Here is an 18,074-nt window from a genome sequence, read left to right as displayed (position 1 = left end):
TCGTCCAAGAGCTGCCTGCACGGTCTGGCTGTGGTGTGACGTCACTGAGCGATATGGTCGTCATATCGGCTTAGTGTGTATGTACTACCGCCGCTCATACATACTCGGGCAGTACGGATGGTGTAATGATTAGCATTACTACCTCACAGCACTGAGGTCATGGATTCGATTCCCATCATGGCCCTAACTGTGTGGAGTTTGTATATTCTCCCCGTACTTGCGTGGGTTTCCTCCGGGTACTCCGGTTTCCTCCCACTATCCAAAAATATACTGGCAGGTTCATTGGCTCCCAACAAAATTAACCCTAGAGTGAATGTGTGCGCGTGTACATGTGGCTGGGAATATAGATTGTAAGCTCCACTGGGGCAGGGACTGATGTGAATGGCCAAATATTCTCTGTAAAGCGCTGCAAAATTGTTGTGCGCTATATAACTAACTGGTAATAAATAAATAAATAAGTACTGTACTTAGCAAACGTCAGGCTGCACTTACCTTCCCCCGTTCTGCCATGCACATACAGGTGTACGTGCCAGATCTACACAATCGGCATATGCTTGCAGAATCTTTGCTGAGCATATGCAGAGCAATTTTGGGTCTATTACGCTATGCAATCTGGTGTAAGTTCAACTCCCCTGTATCCCCTAGTTATGTCTTTAGTGGAACTGTAGATTTTTTGTTGTATAACTATTTTAATAATGTTACACTATTAAAGCTAGAACTCTTGTTATCTTATATATATGTGAAATTCTCCTTTAAAAAAAAAAAAAATTTGCAGGAAACAGAACAAATCACTGGAGAGTAGGCACAAATATGGGTTGTTTTTTTAATTCACTGCGTTTTACACTGCTCCTATTGCAACTTCTTTTTAAGGATACACAATGCATGGCATTGTCTTACATTGGTTACGCATCCTTAATTAAGATGCAGCAGACTATATCTAGCCATCTGTTTATTTTTGTATTGAAGTCAGATGGTCTCCTACATACAGTTGTATAGGATATGTGAATTACAAATAATGTTACCTAAGAGAGATTGTATGGTTGTACTGCATTGTTGTAGACGATCACCAGGGTCAGATGTAGGGAAAAAGACTGCTGCGGGAAGGCCACTTGCTGGCGGATCAAGTCGAAATCCTACAGCCATTAACAGTGACTGCCAGCCTTGTATTCCTCCAACTTTATTCTCCACACTCTGTTGGGAAGTGTACATGGAATTGCGTTGTCCATTCTGAATCCTCTGTAAAGACTTTTCAACCTGTAGAAGAATAAAAGTGATGGTTTGTTTGTATATGTGATCAATATTTTCAGGGAAATATCAGAATGAGTATAACAACTGACACCAGGATTTATGTAAGGATATTAGAAGTGCAATAAAAAATTTTTTTGGTAGCTGGTCAATATAATTAGTAATGTCATCCAAGTGCATGAAAGGGAGGGGTTATTCTTAGACACAAAAAAACAAGAATCCACCAGAACATAAAATGACATCAACAACAAGATGTGAAAACTACACGGTGGTAGATCTCAGTTGCCTGGAAGCTTACCATATCTTTGCAAATATATGCAACTGAGATCTCTGAATTATCTACCACCAGGACATTAGAAATGCAATAAGCAAGGCAAAGCACTCATAGATAAGTCAGCAAACCAAGTATGGGTTATGTTATTCCTTGCAATAAATATAGTGCAAATAACACTACAGTAAGTACCTATCCAATTTACTATTTCAGAAAGCATAGGTTTCGAAGTAACATGGTTATTCCTAAGACTGGGTAGACACCAGACAGACATGTGGGTGGACCCGCCATGGCGCTAACAGAGTAGACAATTTAGGTAAGTATACACACGTGCCAATCTATGTGTCGGTCCTCTCATCCAACTGGATGGGCTCAGCTGTGACATCAGTCCCCACAGCATGTGTATGGCCGGTCAGCGAAACGCCCATACACACAGCCAGATGTGTCATTACATCTTTCGCTATATCGCCAATTGGCTGTGCGGGATGTCTGTTCACAGACATATCGCGTATACACCCGCTGGCGGGTTTGCAACATACTGATCATTAAGACGGTGTACACAACTTAAGACGCACCCATTTTCTCATATGTCCTAGGGGATGCTGGGGATGCTTCAAGAACCAGGGGGTATAGACGGGATCCGCAGGAGACATGGGCACTTTAAGACTTTAAATGGGTGTGAACTGGCTCCTCCCTCTATGCCCCTCCTCCAGACTCCAGTTAGATTCTGTGCCCAGAGAGACTGGTCACACACTGAGGAGCTCTCCTGAGTTTCTCAGAAAAAGACTTTTGTTAGGTTTATTATTTTCAGGGAGACCTGCTGGCAACAGGCTCCCTGCATTGTGGGACTGAGGGGAGAGAAGCAGACCTACTTCTCTGAGTTCAAAGGCTCTGCTTCTTAGGCTACTGGACACGATTAGCTCCAGAGGGTTCGATCACTTGGTCCGCCTAGCTGCTAGTACCCGGAGCCGCGCCGTCACCCCCCTAACAGAGCCAGAAGACAGAAGCCGGGTGAGTATGAGAAGATCAGAAAACTTCAGTGACGGCAGAAGACGCGTTTGAGGTACCGCGCAGCTGCCGCGCTGCGCGCCATGCTCCCACACATAACACGGCACTGCAGGGTGCAGGGCGCAGGGGGGGCGCCCTGGGCAGCATGAAGACCTCAAACAGCACTGGCATAAGTTAAAACAGTGCCTAGGCACTAGTTAAGGGACCCCCGCCAGTATAAATATAAATTTAAGCGGGACTGAAGCGCGCCATGTAGTGGGCGGGGCTTAGCCCACACAGCTCTGACCAGCGCCATTTTCTCTTCACAGAAGCTGCAGTGACGCTGGCCCTGACCTCCACACCGCTGTGCAGGTAACAGGGTGCAAAGGGGGGGGGGGGCACAAGTGATTTGGTGCTAATTGATATATAATATAAAGCGCTAACAGGTCTGGGCAGTCTTTATACTCGCTTCAGTACCGGGATAGGCGCTGGGTTGTGAGCTGGCAGATCTCCCTCTGTGTCTCTCTAACAGGCTTTGTTGTGGGTCTGTCTCCTATAGCCCCAGTGTGGTTGTGGGTGTTGGTACGTGTGTGTCGACATGTCTGAGGCTGAGTGCTCTTCCCAGGAGGAGGCTGGAGTGGGGACAGAAAAGACTGTGAGAGTGACTGTGTCGGCACCGCCAACAGATGATTGGGTAAATATGTTGAGTGTTCTGAATGCAAATGTGACTCGGTTGTCTAAGAGGTTTGATAAATTTAAGTCTAAGAGCCAGACATGGAGAAAATCCATGGAGGATGCATTGTCACAAGCTCAGACCCCTTCGGGGTCACAGAAACGTGCTTTTACCCAGATAGTAGATACAGATACCGACACGGACTCTAATTCCAGTGTCGACTATAGTGATGCCAGATTGAATCCAAAACTGGCTAAGAGCATTTAGTACATGATTGTGGCAATAAAAGAAGTGTTGCATATAACAGAGGACCCTGCTGTCCCTGATACTAGGGTCTGTATGTATAAAGGAAAGAAACCTGAGGTAACGTTTCCTCCCTCTCATGAACTGAACGCTCTTTTTGAAAAGGCTTGGGAAAATCCTGACAAGAAGATACAGGTTCCCAAAAGAATTCCAGTGGCATATCCGTTTCCTTTTGGGGACAGGGAAAAGTGGGAGTCAACCCCCACGGTAGACAAAGCTTTATCGCGTCTATCCAAAAAGGTGGCGCTTCCGACTCCTGACACGGCAGCCCTAAAGGATCCTGCGGATCGTAAGCAGGAAAATACACTAAAATCCATTTATGTCACTACGGATTCGCTACTCAGGCCTGCCGTTGCTTCGGCATCGGTGAGTAGCGATATTGAAAAGTGGGCAGAGATAGATACCCTAGACAGGGATAATGTGCTTTTGACTCTAGGTCATATCAGGGACGCTGCAGCATATTTAAAAGAAGCTGTAAGGGATATTGGCCTTTTGGGATCAAGGGCCAATGCCATGGCAGTCTCGGCAAGGAGAGCATTGTGGTTTCATCAATGGAATGCTGACTCTAAGAAGGCGATGGAGTCGTTGTTTGGTGACGGCCTCACTGACCTGGTATCTACGGCTACCGCGGTTTAGTCGTCATTTTTACCTTATGTTGCTGCACAGCAGAAGAAAACGCCCCACTATCAGATGCAGTCCTTTCGGCCCAATAAATACAAGAAAGGACGAGGCTCCTCCTTCTTTGCTGCGAGAGGTAGAGGAAGGGAAAAAAGGTCACCGGCTGTGGCAAGTTCCCAAGAGCAGAAGTCCTCTCCGGCTTCTACCAAATCCACCGCATGACGCTGGGGCTCCTCTGCGGGAGTCTGTACCAGTGGGGGCACGTCTGAGGCTCTTCAGTCAGGTCTGGGTGCACTCGGACCTGGATCCTTGGATATTAGAAATAGTAGACCAAGGGTACAAATTAGAGTTTCAGGACATGCCCCCTCACCGATTTTTCAAATCGGCCTTGCCAGTTTCTCTTCCAGAAAGAGAGGTTGTTGCGCTGCGATACTAAAGCTGTGTCAAAATCAAGTCATTGTCACGGTACCCCCGTCACAACAGGGGGAGGGTTTTTATTCGAGTCTGTTCGTGGTACCGAAGCCAGATGGCTCGGTCAGACCGATTCTGAACCTAAAATCTCTCAATTTCTTTCTAAAAAGATTCAAATTCAAGATGGAATCTCTCCGAGCAGTGATCTCCAGTCTGGAGGAGAGCGATTTTATGGTGTCGGTCGACATAAAGGATGCCTACTTACACGTTCCCATATATCCTCCACATCAGGCATACCTGAGATTTGCTGTTCAGGATTGTCATTACCAATTTCAGACGTTGCCGTTTGGTATGTCCACGGCTCCAAGGATTTTCACCAAGGTTATGGCGGAAATGATGGTTCTCCTGCGCAAGCAGGGAGTCATAATTATCCCGTACTTGGACGATCTCCTGATAAAGGCGAGATCCAAGGAACAATTGCTGAAAAACGTTGCACTCTCTCTGACGATTCTGCAACAACATCGTTGGCTCCTAAACTTGCCAAAATCACAGTTGGTTCCGACAACACGGTTGTCGTTCCTGGGTATGATACTGGATACAGAATCACAGAGCGTTTTTCTTCCAGTGGAAAAGGCTCTGGAAATACAGAACAAGGTAAAACAGATTCTGAAACCGGCAAGAGTGTTGATTCTTCAATGCACTCGGTTGCTGGGGAAGATGGTGGCGGCCTACGAGGCCATTCAGTATGGCAGGTTCCATGCCAGGGTGTTTCAGTGGGACCTGCTGGACAAGTGGTCCGGGTCTCACCTGGACATGCACCGGAAAATATTCCTATCTTCCAGGACCAGGATCTCCCTTCTGTGGTGGCTGCACAGTTCTCAACTTCTGGAAGGACGCAGGTTCGGGATTCAGGATTGGATCCTGGTGACCACAGATGCAAGTCTCCGAGGCTGGGGAGCAGTCTCACAGGGGAGAAATTTTCAGGGAAAATGGTCAAGCCAGGAAAATTGTTTGCACATAAACATTCTGGAATTAAGGGCCATTTACAACGGCATTCTGCAAGCGGATCATCTTCTTCGCGGTATGCCCGTCTTGATTCAGTCAGACAACATAACAGCAGTGGCGTACATAAACCGCCAGGGCGGAACAAGGATCAGAGCGGCAATTGCCGAGGCCACGAGAATTCTTCGCTGGGCGGAGAAACATGCAAGCGCTCTGTCAGCGGTCTTCATTCCAGGAGTGGACAACTGGGAAGCAGACTTCCTCAGCAGACACGATCTCCATCCAGGAGAGTGGGGTCTTCATCAAGAGGTCTTTTGCAGAAGTGACAAGTCATTGGGGAATTCCTCAAATAGACATGATGGCGTCCTGCCTCAACAAGAAACTTCAGAAATATTGTTCCAGGTCAACGGACCCTCAAGCGATGGCGGTGAACGCCCTAGTGATACCGTGGGTGTTTCGTCGGTATATGTGTTCCCTCCACTTCCACTCATTCCAAAGGTGATAAAGATCATAAGAAGAACAAGGGTTCAGGCGATACTCATTGTTATAGACTGGCCAAGGAGGGCCTGGTATCCAGATCTTCAGGAGTTGCTCATAGAAGATCCCTGGCCTCTTCCTCTACGAGAGGACCTGTTACAACAGGGTCCGTGCGTGTATCAAGACTTACCGCAGCTGCATTTGACGGCATGGCGGTTGAGCGCCAAATCCTAGCCCGGAAGGGTATTCCCAGTGAAGTCAGTCCCACACTTCTTCAGGCTAGAAAAGAAGCAACGGCACAGCATTACCACCATATTTGGAGGAAATATGTGTCTTGGTGTGAATCCAAGAAGGCTCCTACGGAGGAATTTCAGCTGGGGCGTTTGCTCCATTTTTTACAAGCTGGTGTGGATGCGGGCCTAAAGTTGGGCTCAATTAAAGTACAAATTTCGGCCTTATCGATTTTCTTTCAGAAAGAATTGGCCTCCCTTCCAGAAGTTCAGACCTTCGTGAAAGGGGTACTACACATCCAACCTCCCCAGTGGCGCCTTGGGATCTGAATGTGGTGTTGCAGTTCCTGCAATCTCATTGGTTTGAACCGTTGCGTAAGGTTGAGTTAAAGTTCCTTACTTGGAAGGTAGTCATGTTGTTGGCCTTGGCTTCCGCAAGGCGGGTCTCTGAATAGGCGGCTTTGTCTCACAAAAGTCCCTATTTAATCTTCCTTATGTTTCACGTAAACCAGCCTATTGTGGTGCCTGTGGCTACTGACGCTTTGGCGGAATCAAAGTCTCTCGATGTGGTCAGAGCTTTGAAAATCTATGTCGCAAGAATGGCTCAAATTAGGAAAACAGAGTCTCTGTTTGTCCTGTGGGCGCCCAACAAGATTGGGGCTCCTGCTTCCAAGCAGACTATTGCGCGCTGGATCTGTCATACGATTCAGCAGGCTCATTCTACGGCTGGATTGCCGTTACCGAAATTGGTGAAGGCCCATTCTACCAGGAAGGTGGGCTCATCCTGGGCGGCTGCCCGGGGGGTCTCGACATTACAGCTTTGCCGAGCGGCTACTTGGTCAGGATCAAACACCTTTGCAAAGTTTTACAAGTTTGATACCCTGGCTGAGGAGGACCTCTTGTTTGGTCAATCGGTGCTGCAGAGTCATCCGCACTCTCCCGCCTGTTCTAGAGCTTTGGTATAAACCCCATGGTTCTTGAAGCATCCCCAGCATCCTCTAGGACGTATGAGTATATAGGATTTTAATACCTACCGGTAAATCCTTTTCTCTTAGTCCGTAGAGGATGCTGGGCGCCCGTCCCAGTGCGGGCTGTATCTGCAGTTTGGTTGTAGTTACGGTCATGTTGAGTTAAGTTCAGACAGTCTGTGACTGTTGTTGGTTATGTCGTTGCATGCGTTGTTGTTGAATGCCATGTTGTATGGCGTGGTTTGAGGTGTGAGCTGGTATGTATCTCACCTTAATTAAAAACGTTAAATAAATCCTTTTCCTCGAAATGTCCGTCTCCCTGGGCACAGTTCCTATAACTGGAGTCTGGAGGAGGGGCATAGAGGGAGGAGCCAGTACACACCCATTTAAAGTCTTAAAGTGCCCATGTCTCCTGCGGATCCCGTCTATACCCCCTGGTTCTTGAAGCATCCCCAGCATCCTCTACGGACTAAGAGAAAAGGATTTACCGGTAGGTATTAAAATCATATTTTCATTTATAAAACATTACAATAGTTAATAAATAAATAAATAACAGCATTTCACAGAATCAGTCTTACCAGATGCAGTAAAACCCTTAGGGCATCTCTAGCGCGCTCAGGGTTCTGGAGAATCTCAGATAAGGCTTGACCAATCAGTGATGATGGACTGTTGAGCTTCACATCATTTCCAATGAGCATGAATCCTGTGGAGTAAGGTTAAGCGGACAGTTAAAAGTCATGAATGTCAAAGCAGAGTAATGCAAAAACGGACGAGAAACTATAGAAGTACAGGGGCTGATGCAGAGTTGTAGTTGATAGCAAATGGCTCAATAATAAATAATAGTGGACTTAAGGCCCTACACACTGGGCGATTTTAACAATTTTAATGACCAACAATATTATTGTTGGTCGTTTTTTCCATCATCGATGTTTGCCTACACACTGGATGATATTGATGGCCAATTTTTCGGACCATAAGATGCACCTGACCATAAGACGCACCTAGTTTTTAAAGTAGGAAAACTGGGGAAAAAAAATTCTGAACCATTTCTGCTTTATCATCCTTGCGCTGCCTCCCTAGTTTTCACCATCCTCTAAGAGATATTTCTGTGTGATTTCTCAGACTCCTACAAGGATTCTGTACAGTGCAGCCTTCTGTCAGAGCCAGCATACAGAGACATACACACATCAGAGCCAGCATACACATAGACACACACACACACACACACACACACACACACATATACTGACAGTACCAGTGGTTCCCCGCGTCCAGGCTCTCAGCTAACGCTGCCCGCGGTGCACTCCTGAGGAGGGAGGAGGTGAGGGGGAGCGGGGGAGTCACATGATGCCGGCTCTGCTGCTGAGATGGGCTCTGAGATGCGGGCGCTCTGCGCTCTGCTGATGACAGCGCAGCAGCAGCATCCAGGACCCACCGCTACCCGCCGGCGCTACCCGCAAACACGTCTTATTCGCTCCATAAGACGCACATACTTTTCCCCCCACATTTTTGGGGAGAAAAAGTGCGTCTTATGGTCCGAAAAATACGGTATAACGTCCAAATTGACTTGCATGTATAAATGAGGATAGATCAACGATGAATGAATGTGGGGACGTGCATCGTTCATCGTTGATGCATACACCCTGGAAAAGATGAGAACAATATTGTTCATATCGACCATCGTAATCGCTAAGTGTGTAGGGCCCTTTAAGAATTGCAGAGCTGCATGCATCTTAGGACCCAATCAGATCTGTATGGACAGCATATGCTCCTCATTTGTGGCAAGTCATAACTATCAGCATATATATCGCCAATTTGGACGATATAGGTATAACGTCCAAATTGACTTGCATGTATAAACGAGGATAGATCAACGATGAATGAATGTGGGGACGTGCATCGTTCATCGTTGATGCATACACCCTGGAAGAGATGAGAACAATATTGTTCATATCGACCATCGTAATCGCTAAGTGTGTAGGGCCCTTTAAGAATTGCAGCGCTGCATGCATCTTAGGACCCAATCAGATCTGTATGGACAGCATATGCTCCTCATTTGTGGCAAGTCATAACTATCAGCATATATTTGCGTCTGCCCTATAGCATATATTAAATATATACCTGCTAACAGGTGTACAGTATATGCTGCCCTTCACAGCACATGTAATGGCACCATGCAGTACAGCTCTGAGGTTATGGGTTCGATTCCCATTATGGCCCTAACTGTGCAGCGTTTGTATATTCTACCCGTACTTGCGTGGGTTTGCTCCGGGTACTCCTGTTTCCTCTCTCAATCCAAAAATATAAAGGTAGGTTAATTGGCTCCCTACAAATTAACCTTAGCGTGAATGTGTGTGCGTGTACATGTGATATGGAATATAGATTGTAAGCTCCACTGGGGCAGGGACTGATGTGAATGGCCAAAAATTCTCTGTAAAGCGCTGCAGAATATGTGTGCGCTATATAAATAACTGGTAATAAATAAATAATAAATAATGCAGACAGTAGCTCTACTGCAGAGCTGCTATGAGAGTTCTACTTCCCAGAACCCTGTCCCCAAGGCAAGACATCATGTGTTTAGGGGGGCAGGGCCGGCACAGGGTGCACTGCGCCCTATTAGAAGGCTGCACGCAAGCATTTGAAGAGGCATTCTTCTCCTGTAAGGGGGCGTTTCGCGCTGAGGGTGTGCAGATGGAACTGCTATACGGTGTAGGCTGTAAGTCAGTATATAGATTTAGCTTTTGAACAACAGCATCAATTTAGATCAATTTAAAATAGATGAAAATTGACCTTCAGAAAATATAGCCCTTAGTACTAAACCAAGCTTAAGGCTAGAGGCCGACGGCACCGCAGGATGCGCACAATTAAATATTCACATTATTTCCATTCATGCAATGCGGCAGCACATGCGCCCAATTTCCATCCAACTCAGGTCCTAAATGTTATAAAACCTGTAAGAAATGCTCTGCTGAAAAAATATTAGAAGCGTGATTCAACTGGAGTTTATAGCTTATGAGCACCTGTCACCTACATTACACCTCCCAACTGTCCTGGCGGGACAGCCCCAATGTATGGAAATTTAAAAAGTGTTCTGCTCTCTAAAGTGGACAGGTTTCACACAGAGGTGGAAGTTTCTGGGTTGAGTTTGGGCATATTTGGAGAATGGCATATTTTGTCTCAATTTTGCTTGTATTAATGTTGGTAGCAGGGTCGTTTTAAGAGAGGAGGGAACCCGCGTGTAGCCTCCGTCGCGGGCCCCCTCCTCTCCGACAGCAAGTAGACTCTGGCATACTGCCAGACTCTACTGCGCAAATCACTCGGAAATGGCCTCGGCGGCCATTTTCCATGTGAGTTATGTCTGCACTAGAGGGCAGTCGCCACGGAACTCTGGAATGGTAAGTATATTAAATGGGTGCAGTGTGTGCGGTGTGTGCCCCCCTGGACCCAGGGGCCCGTGTGCGCGCACACACTGCACCCATTATAGAAACGCCAATGGTTGGAAGGCATTACATAACTAGATATTAATAAGGAAATGGAGCCTAGTGAATTCTCAGAAACATTTGGCCAGCCGAAAAAAAATGTCTGCCGGTGACAGTATACTGAGATTATTCCATCCACATCCAGCAGAATGGGCCTGAATAATTTATGTTCTTTTAATTTGTAGAATAGAACTGAAACACAACATGAAAACAATTAATGTGGCTTTTCCATTTTAATTGGTATTGTAAGTACAGTAGACATCAGTTACATGTATCCCCATCATGCTGTGGTAATATATATATATATATATATATATATATATATGCACACACTGTATATATATATATATATACATACACACACACAATGGAAACAGCCCGGCACTTAGTTGTAAATCCAGAAATGCCCAGGTGCCCTCAGTTTAGAATCCAACAACAAACAAAGAAATCTGCGGCACTCAAGGTCTTGTGTAAAAGTCAGGTATATTGGAACATCAGAAAAATGTCCATCAACGTTTCGGGGACTTCAACCCCTTTGTCAAGATGTGTGCATGTGACTTGCACACATCTTGACAAAGGGGTTGAAGTCCCCGAAACGTTGATGGACTTTTTTCTGATGTTCCAATATACCTGACTTTTACACAAGACCTTGAGTGCCGCAGATTTCTTTGTTTGTTATATATTCACACATATACATATTTGGATATACAGTGCATCCGGAAAGTATTGACTGCGCTTCACTTTTTCCACATTTTTTTATTCTACCCACAATACCCCATAATGACGACGTGATAAAAGTTGTTTTGAGATTTTTATTTATTTTTAATTATTAAAAATTACAACCTCTAGTCTTTTTGAATATGATGCTGCAAGCTTGGCACACCTATCTTTGGGCAGTTTCGCCCATTCCTCTCTGCAGCACATTTGGATTCAAGTCTGGGCTCTGACTGGGCCACTCAAGGACATTCACAGAGTTGTACTGAAGCCACTCCTTTCATATCTTGGCTGTGTGTTTAGGGTCATTGTCCCGCTGAAAGATGAACCGTCGCCCCAGGCTGAGGTCAAAAGCGCTCTGGAACAGGTTTTCATCCAGGATGTCTCTGTACATTGCTGCATTCAGAGTTGGCCCTAAGCAATATGATGCCCTAGGCAAAATTTTGGCTGGTGCCCCCTAGCTCCGCCACTAGTTCCTCCTCTGACCTTGCATCCCTTTCCCAGCACCATCACCCCTCACCCATAGCAGTCCTCATTTTGGTGCTCCTACCCCCTATATTTTAAATAGGAACAGTGCGTACATTCAGCCTACAGCCCAAAAAGGAGTGTGTTCTTGCTGGAAAGGGGCATGGCCATGTAATAATTAGAAATGAGCGGATTCGGTTTTACTCGGATTTACTCGGTTCTCAAAACGGCATCTGATTGGCTATCCAAAACACGTGACATCCGTGAGCCAATAAGATGCCGTTTTGAGAACCGAGTAAATCCGAGTAAAACCGAATCCGCTCATCTCTAGTAATAATACCCCCAATTCAAATTACACCACACAGTAGTGCAACTTTATTCATATTTTATCATGCGATAGTATTCCTAATTCACGTTACATCACATAGTAGTACCACTTTACCTTATATACGTTACTCCTCACAGTAGTGCCACTTATTCACATTACATCACACTGAATTGCTCTTTATTCACATAACACCACACCACACCGTGGCTGTATCTGCATACAACATGCTACTCTACAGTGATTTCCAGGAATACACTGTAATGTAGCATTTCGTATGCATATTCAGCCACAGTCACACACAGAATATAGGCATGCTGCATATCATTTTAATTAGCAGGAGCTGCTGGTGCCCCTAGGCATACCAAATACCCTAGGCAGTTGCCTAGTATGTCTATGCCTAGGGCCGGCTCTGGCTGCATTCATCTTTCCCTCTATCCTGACTAGTCTCCCAGTTCCTGCCATTGAAAAACATCCCTGCAGCATGATGCTGCCACACCATGTTTCACTGTAGGGATGGTATTGGCCTGGTGATGAGCGGTGCCTGGTTTCCTCTAAACATGATGCCTGGCATTAACGCCAAAGAGTTCAATCTTTGTCTCATCAGACCAGAGAATTTTGTTTCTCATGGTCTGAGAGTCCTTCAGGTGCATTTTCGCAAACTCCAGGTGGGCTGCCATGTGCTTTTTATTAAGGAGTGGCTTCCATCTGGCCACTCTACCATACAGGCCTGATTGGTGGATTGCTGTAGAGATGGTTGTCCTTCTGGAAGGTTCTCCTCTGTCCACAGAGGAATGCTGTAGGTCTGAGTGACCATTGGGTTCTTGGTCACCTCCCTGACTAGGGCCCTTCTCCCTAAATTGCTCAGTTTAGATGGCCAGCCAGGTCTAGGAAGAGTCCTGGTGGTTCTGAACTTCTTCCATTTACGGATGATGGAGGCCACTGTGCTCATTGGGACCTTCAAAGCAGCAGATATTTTTCTGTACCCTTCCAGAGATTTGTGCCTCAAGACAATCCTGTCTCGGAGGTCTTCAGACAATTCCTTTGACTTCATGCTTGGTTTGTGCTCAGACATGTGTTGTCCCAGACAAGTGTGGGACCGTATATAGACAGGTGTGTGCCTTTCCAATTCAAGTCCAATCAACTGAATTTACCACAGGTGGACTCCAATTAGGCTGTAGGAACATCTCAAGGATGATCAGTGGAAACAAGATGCACCTGAGCTCAATTTTGAGCTTCATGGCAAAGGCTGTGAATACTTATGTACAAGTGATTTCTTGGTTTTTTTTTTATCATTAAATTTGCAAAAGTCTCAAAAAAACTTTTTTCACATTGTCATTATGGGGTATTGTGTGTAGAATTTGGAGGGGAAAAAATAATTTATTCCATTTTGGAATAAGGCTGTAACATAACAAAATGTGGAAAAAGTTAAGTGCTGTGAATACTTTCCAGGAGCACTGTATATGTTCAGAACAATGTGGAACTAAGTATTTGGTTAAACTAATAAATGTGACTTATAAAGGGAAGCAATAAATGCTGACTTATGTGACTTTAGGTCAGTCCTGTGTAAAACTTGCTGCTTCTTAGCAAATTCACAGGGGTTTTTTTCTGTAAAAAGATTTTAAAAGCTACTTGCAGAAAAGTAATGGTCTGCAGTTATTATAGGACACCAAGGCACAGTCTCTGTCCACAGTATCAATAATTACAACTGATCAAAATTAAGCAATCAATTATCTTCCCCAATAAAGCTGTAACATCTCACTAACCAATCCTTTTTCATACAGTACTACACAAGACAGACATGCAATATAATGCTTATGACATATTTATGTAATTATTACCACTGAAGCATAAAAGGTATTCTATTTAGTATATCTGGTATTTATCTAGTAAATATGATTTTTTTTAATATTCTTAGTGTGCAATGTTTCATTTATTTTTTAACTTAATAAACTTGTTATACTGAAATATTGATTACAACCTTTTCAGTCTCATTATGTTTCAGTTACATATGAGAAGCAGTGCACAAGAATCTCACAGCTCTAAAGCATACTGATCAATAATTTAATAGGCTGAACTTTCAGGATTGCCTTAGAGAGTTGGTTTCGTTACTGCTGCATATGAAGAGCTGTAACAATGCTACTGTATCATTTCACGCACAGAACACACAACCATTTACTGGTTATTTGTAACAGGAGAGGGAAATATATCTACTTATAGCTATTATAGGCCCTCATTCCGATTTGATCGCACGTAGCAACTTTTTGCTGCTCGTGCGATCAACTAGATGACGCCTATGGGGGAGTGTATTTTAGCATAGCAGGGCTGCGATCGCTTGTGCAGCCCTGCTATGCTAAAAAAGTTTCCTGCAAAACAAGACCAGGGTCAGTTACTTACCCTGTGCGACCATAGCCAGATTAAGGGGGGGATGCAGAGCATACTGTACCCCGGGCCCCCCTCTGACAGGGGGCCCCCCGCCCAGAGCACACTGACATCAGTAGCTTTCCTTCTAATGCAGCAGCAATCCAGACAGCCAGAATGTGAGCAGGACAGTATACAGTGCAGGTAGAGACACAGAAGTATTAGATTTCATGAACTATTGACGGAACTTTCTGACCAGAGTGGAGATAGTGTGGTGGAGTGAGCTGTAAGTGACACAGGGGGGGCTCCCTGTGTCACTTACAGCTCTCTCCACACCTGGGTGTCTGAGTACTGTATAACTTGTTATTTAATGAGGGTCTAGAGAGAAACACACACAGAGAGTCCTTCTGAGTCCTGTCCAGTGTGTAAGTAGTACAGAGGCTGCTGCTATTCTTGATGTGACAAGATAAATTATAGATTTTATTTTTATGTGTGTTTTAAGGTTGTGTAAGTTGTTTTTGTTCCACTACAAGAACATTTTATAAAATAGTTATCTTTCAACTAGGTGGAGCTATAAATAGCACCCTGGCATTATTAAACTATTAGTTAAAATCTAATATACACCATTGGGCTAAATTTAATATACACAATCCATACCTCACACCATGACCCATTCCAGGAGGGATAACGTGCTCTCTACCTGGACTTCCTTCTTAAGTTATGATTGCAATACCTGTGTTAAAACACCTTTCTTATCAATTAAATACTGTAGTTCAACATAGGTGACACCAATCATATATTAAGAGGGAAGTCCATGTAAAGAGCATTTGTCTCTCCTGGAATGGGTTATATTGGGAGGTATGCACAATTATATACAGCCCCTGCCCCCTCCACTGGGGCCCCCCTGTCTAAAGTGCCCCGGGCACTCCCAAGGCTTAATCCGGCCCTGTGTGCGACGGATCCTGCGACGAAGGTTCCGGGATTTACGTCAGACATCCGCCCTCCAAACGCTTGGACATGCCTGCGTTCGCCTCACCACGTCTGGAAAAACAGTCAGTTGATGCCCTGGAACGCCTCATGCCTGTCAGTCTTCTTGCGATCGCTGCTGCGATCACTTTTTCCACTGGCGGTGTCGCTGCCCTGTGACGGCTGTCGGCGGGCAACGACGCGCGCGCGCGAAATGCGTCTGCTGCACATGCGCAGTTTCGACCTGTTCGCACCGCTGCGACAAAATGCAGCATGCGAACTGGTCGGAATGACCCCCATAGAGCACAGTCTAGAGCATATTCATGAAGACGACTCTCTGATTTGATACAATGGGTACAGGAACTTGTGCGAAATTGTAAGTTATGCATCCTAAAAGCTAATTAAAGTCACCCTTAGGGTTATATGCAAAAAGGTGCAATTTCCGTAAATCTCAGCAATAAAGTCTGTACAGTAGCTCTAAAGCACCAATAAAAATGTAAAAGGCAAAACCCAGTTTTAAATGATTGACCAGTGGCTTCTACTGCCCATGGTCTGCAGGGCATACCACATATTTCATGGTGAAGGGGGGGATGCTTGGGGTTAGCAAATATAAACGTACATGCATTGTATGTAATATATGTGCTAGCTGCCTTACCTTGGGCATTAGCAGCGATGTGCGTTTTAAAGTCGCCGCTGCACCCGGGACACACCATTCAGCTTCACTTCTCCTTCCTCTATAATCCCGCCCCCAGACTTCCATTGGCTAGTTTCACAGGTATCCGGGGGCGGGCTTATAGAGGAAAGAGTGACAAGCTGAGTGCTGCTGATCACTGAGGTAAGGCAGCCAGAACATATATTATTATTATTATAGTTTATTTATATAGCGCCACAAGGGTTCCACAGCACCTAACAGAGTACATAAATAAATGTGTGGTGTGCGCCCACGAGCAGCAGCCACCACTGTTATTTCCACTTTAAATCCACAAGCTTAATTGCAAAGACCACACCAGTTCATGGAATTCGCACCTAATTAGGTATACCCCTTTTACATGGAAGCTGTCAGTCAAATCCTGGATACTGAACACTGTTTCAACCCATGTTACAGCTCTTCACACTGCACCCTGGACCCAGGTTTTCTCTGGTCGAACCCTTTCACACTGAACCTGTGTCTGCCCTGCAAAACATGTGAGTCATCAGAAGGGGACTTTTTTTGGTGGACAAAGATGTGGGCATAAAAAGTGAGTGGTGACTGCCATATGCCAGTGTTCCCAATCAAACACAGAGCTCCTTTTAGCGGGACCTGTGTCGAGTAGCCCAGGAGGCGCCTTTCACACTGCAGCCTACCTGGGTCGGTTCCAGGAAGCTGGCTGAGACCCAGGACACATAACCTTAGTTGAGCATTTCACACTGAAACAACACCCAGGTCATCATGGCGATATGTATCCCAGGTAAGAAGCCCAGTGTAAAAGGGGAATTAGTGATAATAGGTTACAGTTTAATATATATGTTTATAGTTTGTTGGTATCGCCATCTGTTGTTTCATTCTTCTTTATTAAACTATTTATATCAACAAAATGTATCCAGTCATTCTATATCATGGTACAAGTAAGAACTGTCTTTTTTTTAGGTATGACCCATTTTTCTTATGGTGTTAGTGGGACAAGGCGATCTATAAATTGTTAGAGGCAGCGCATTTTACCAGCAATATGCATAGGACCTAAAGGCTCTCCTCGCAGACGCAACCTCTGCAATGCGCTCTCTAGTGGAGGATGTATTCATGAGACCGACGGTCACATAACCTCCCCCTACATCCCGCTCTCTCACAATCCCGACAGTCGGCATGCCGACCAACAGGGACAATTCCCACTCGTGGGTGTCCACGATACCCATAGAGTGGGTATAGAACCAGTGGCGACCGCAGGTCGCCACTGAGCTCGCAGTGTTGCACTTGCACCCCCCTGCTGGGATTCTGCTGCCGGAATCCTGGCGTCGGTATGCTGACCGCCAGTCTAACATACCACACCCCTCTAGTGGGACCCCTTATTACATCGTGCCATCACTGCTTATTATAATAAGCATCCTGCTGCCACCGCACATAAGTACATAGAGTATACTACACTGGCGCACCACAATGTCCAGCACAACCATTAAGTTGTTGGGTGCAGCTGTCTAATCCTTGTATCCTTAACCTTGTGTTAATTGCACCTGTTTCTACCTGGTTAATAAACCACCCACTGGTTAAGCCTTCTGCCGTGCGGACTAACCTACAATTGCATACCACTGCCGCCTACCACCACAGTGTCTGCCAATAAAAATGAGGAAACTGAACATATGTATAATGGGGATCCGGTTAGGATCATGGCGGTCGGAATCCCGGCACGTCTCGGAATGCCGGTGCTGGCATCCCGGCAAGGTACAGAACACCGGTGCCGAGATCCCAACAACCGCAATCCTGAATGATTGTTTGCCGAGTCGCCGGAGAGAGATAAAATGCGGGGGAGGGGTCTTAGGTTTAGGCTGCGGGGGTAGGGTTAGTATTAAGCTGTGGGGAGGGGGGACTATTTTTAGACTGCGGGAAG

General features: G+C 45.5%; 1 protein-coding gene across 4 annotated transcripts in view; it reads right to left on the bottom strand.

Moving 5' to 3' along the window:
* TTC28 (tetratricopeptide repeat domain 28) overlaps positions 1 to 18,074 on the bottom strand; it is a 935,607-nt gene that overhangs the window by 18,888 nt on the left and 898,645 nt on the right. For all 4 annotated transcript variants that reach the window (XM_063913174.1, XM_063913173.1, XM_063913175.1 and 1 more), the window contains 2 exons: positions 7,764 to 7,888; positions 1,023 to 1,254 (listed from right to left, as the gene is read on the bottom strand). In XM_063913174.1, the coding sequence (XP_063769244.1) occupies positions 1,023 to 1,254; positions 7,764 to 7,888 (357 nt within the window). The remainder of the gene's footprint in view (positions 1 to 1,022; positions 1,255 to 7,763; positions 7,889 to 18,074) is intronic.

The sequence above is a fragment of the Pseudophryne corroboree genome, chromosome 1 (genome assembly GCF_028390025.1).
Source record: "Pseudophryne corroboree isolate aPseCor3 chromosome 1, aPseCor3.hap2, whole genome shotgun sequence".
Lineage (NCBI taxonomy): Eukaryota > Metazoa > Chordata > Amphibia > Anura > Myobatrachidae > Pseudophryne > Pseudophryne corroboree.
This window is presented reverse-complemented; position numbering and strand designations above follow the sequence as displayed.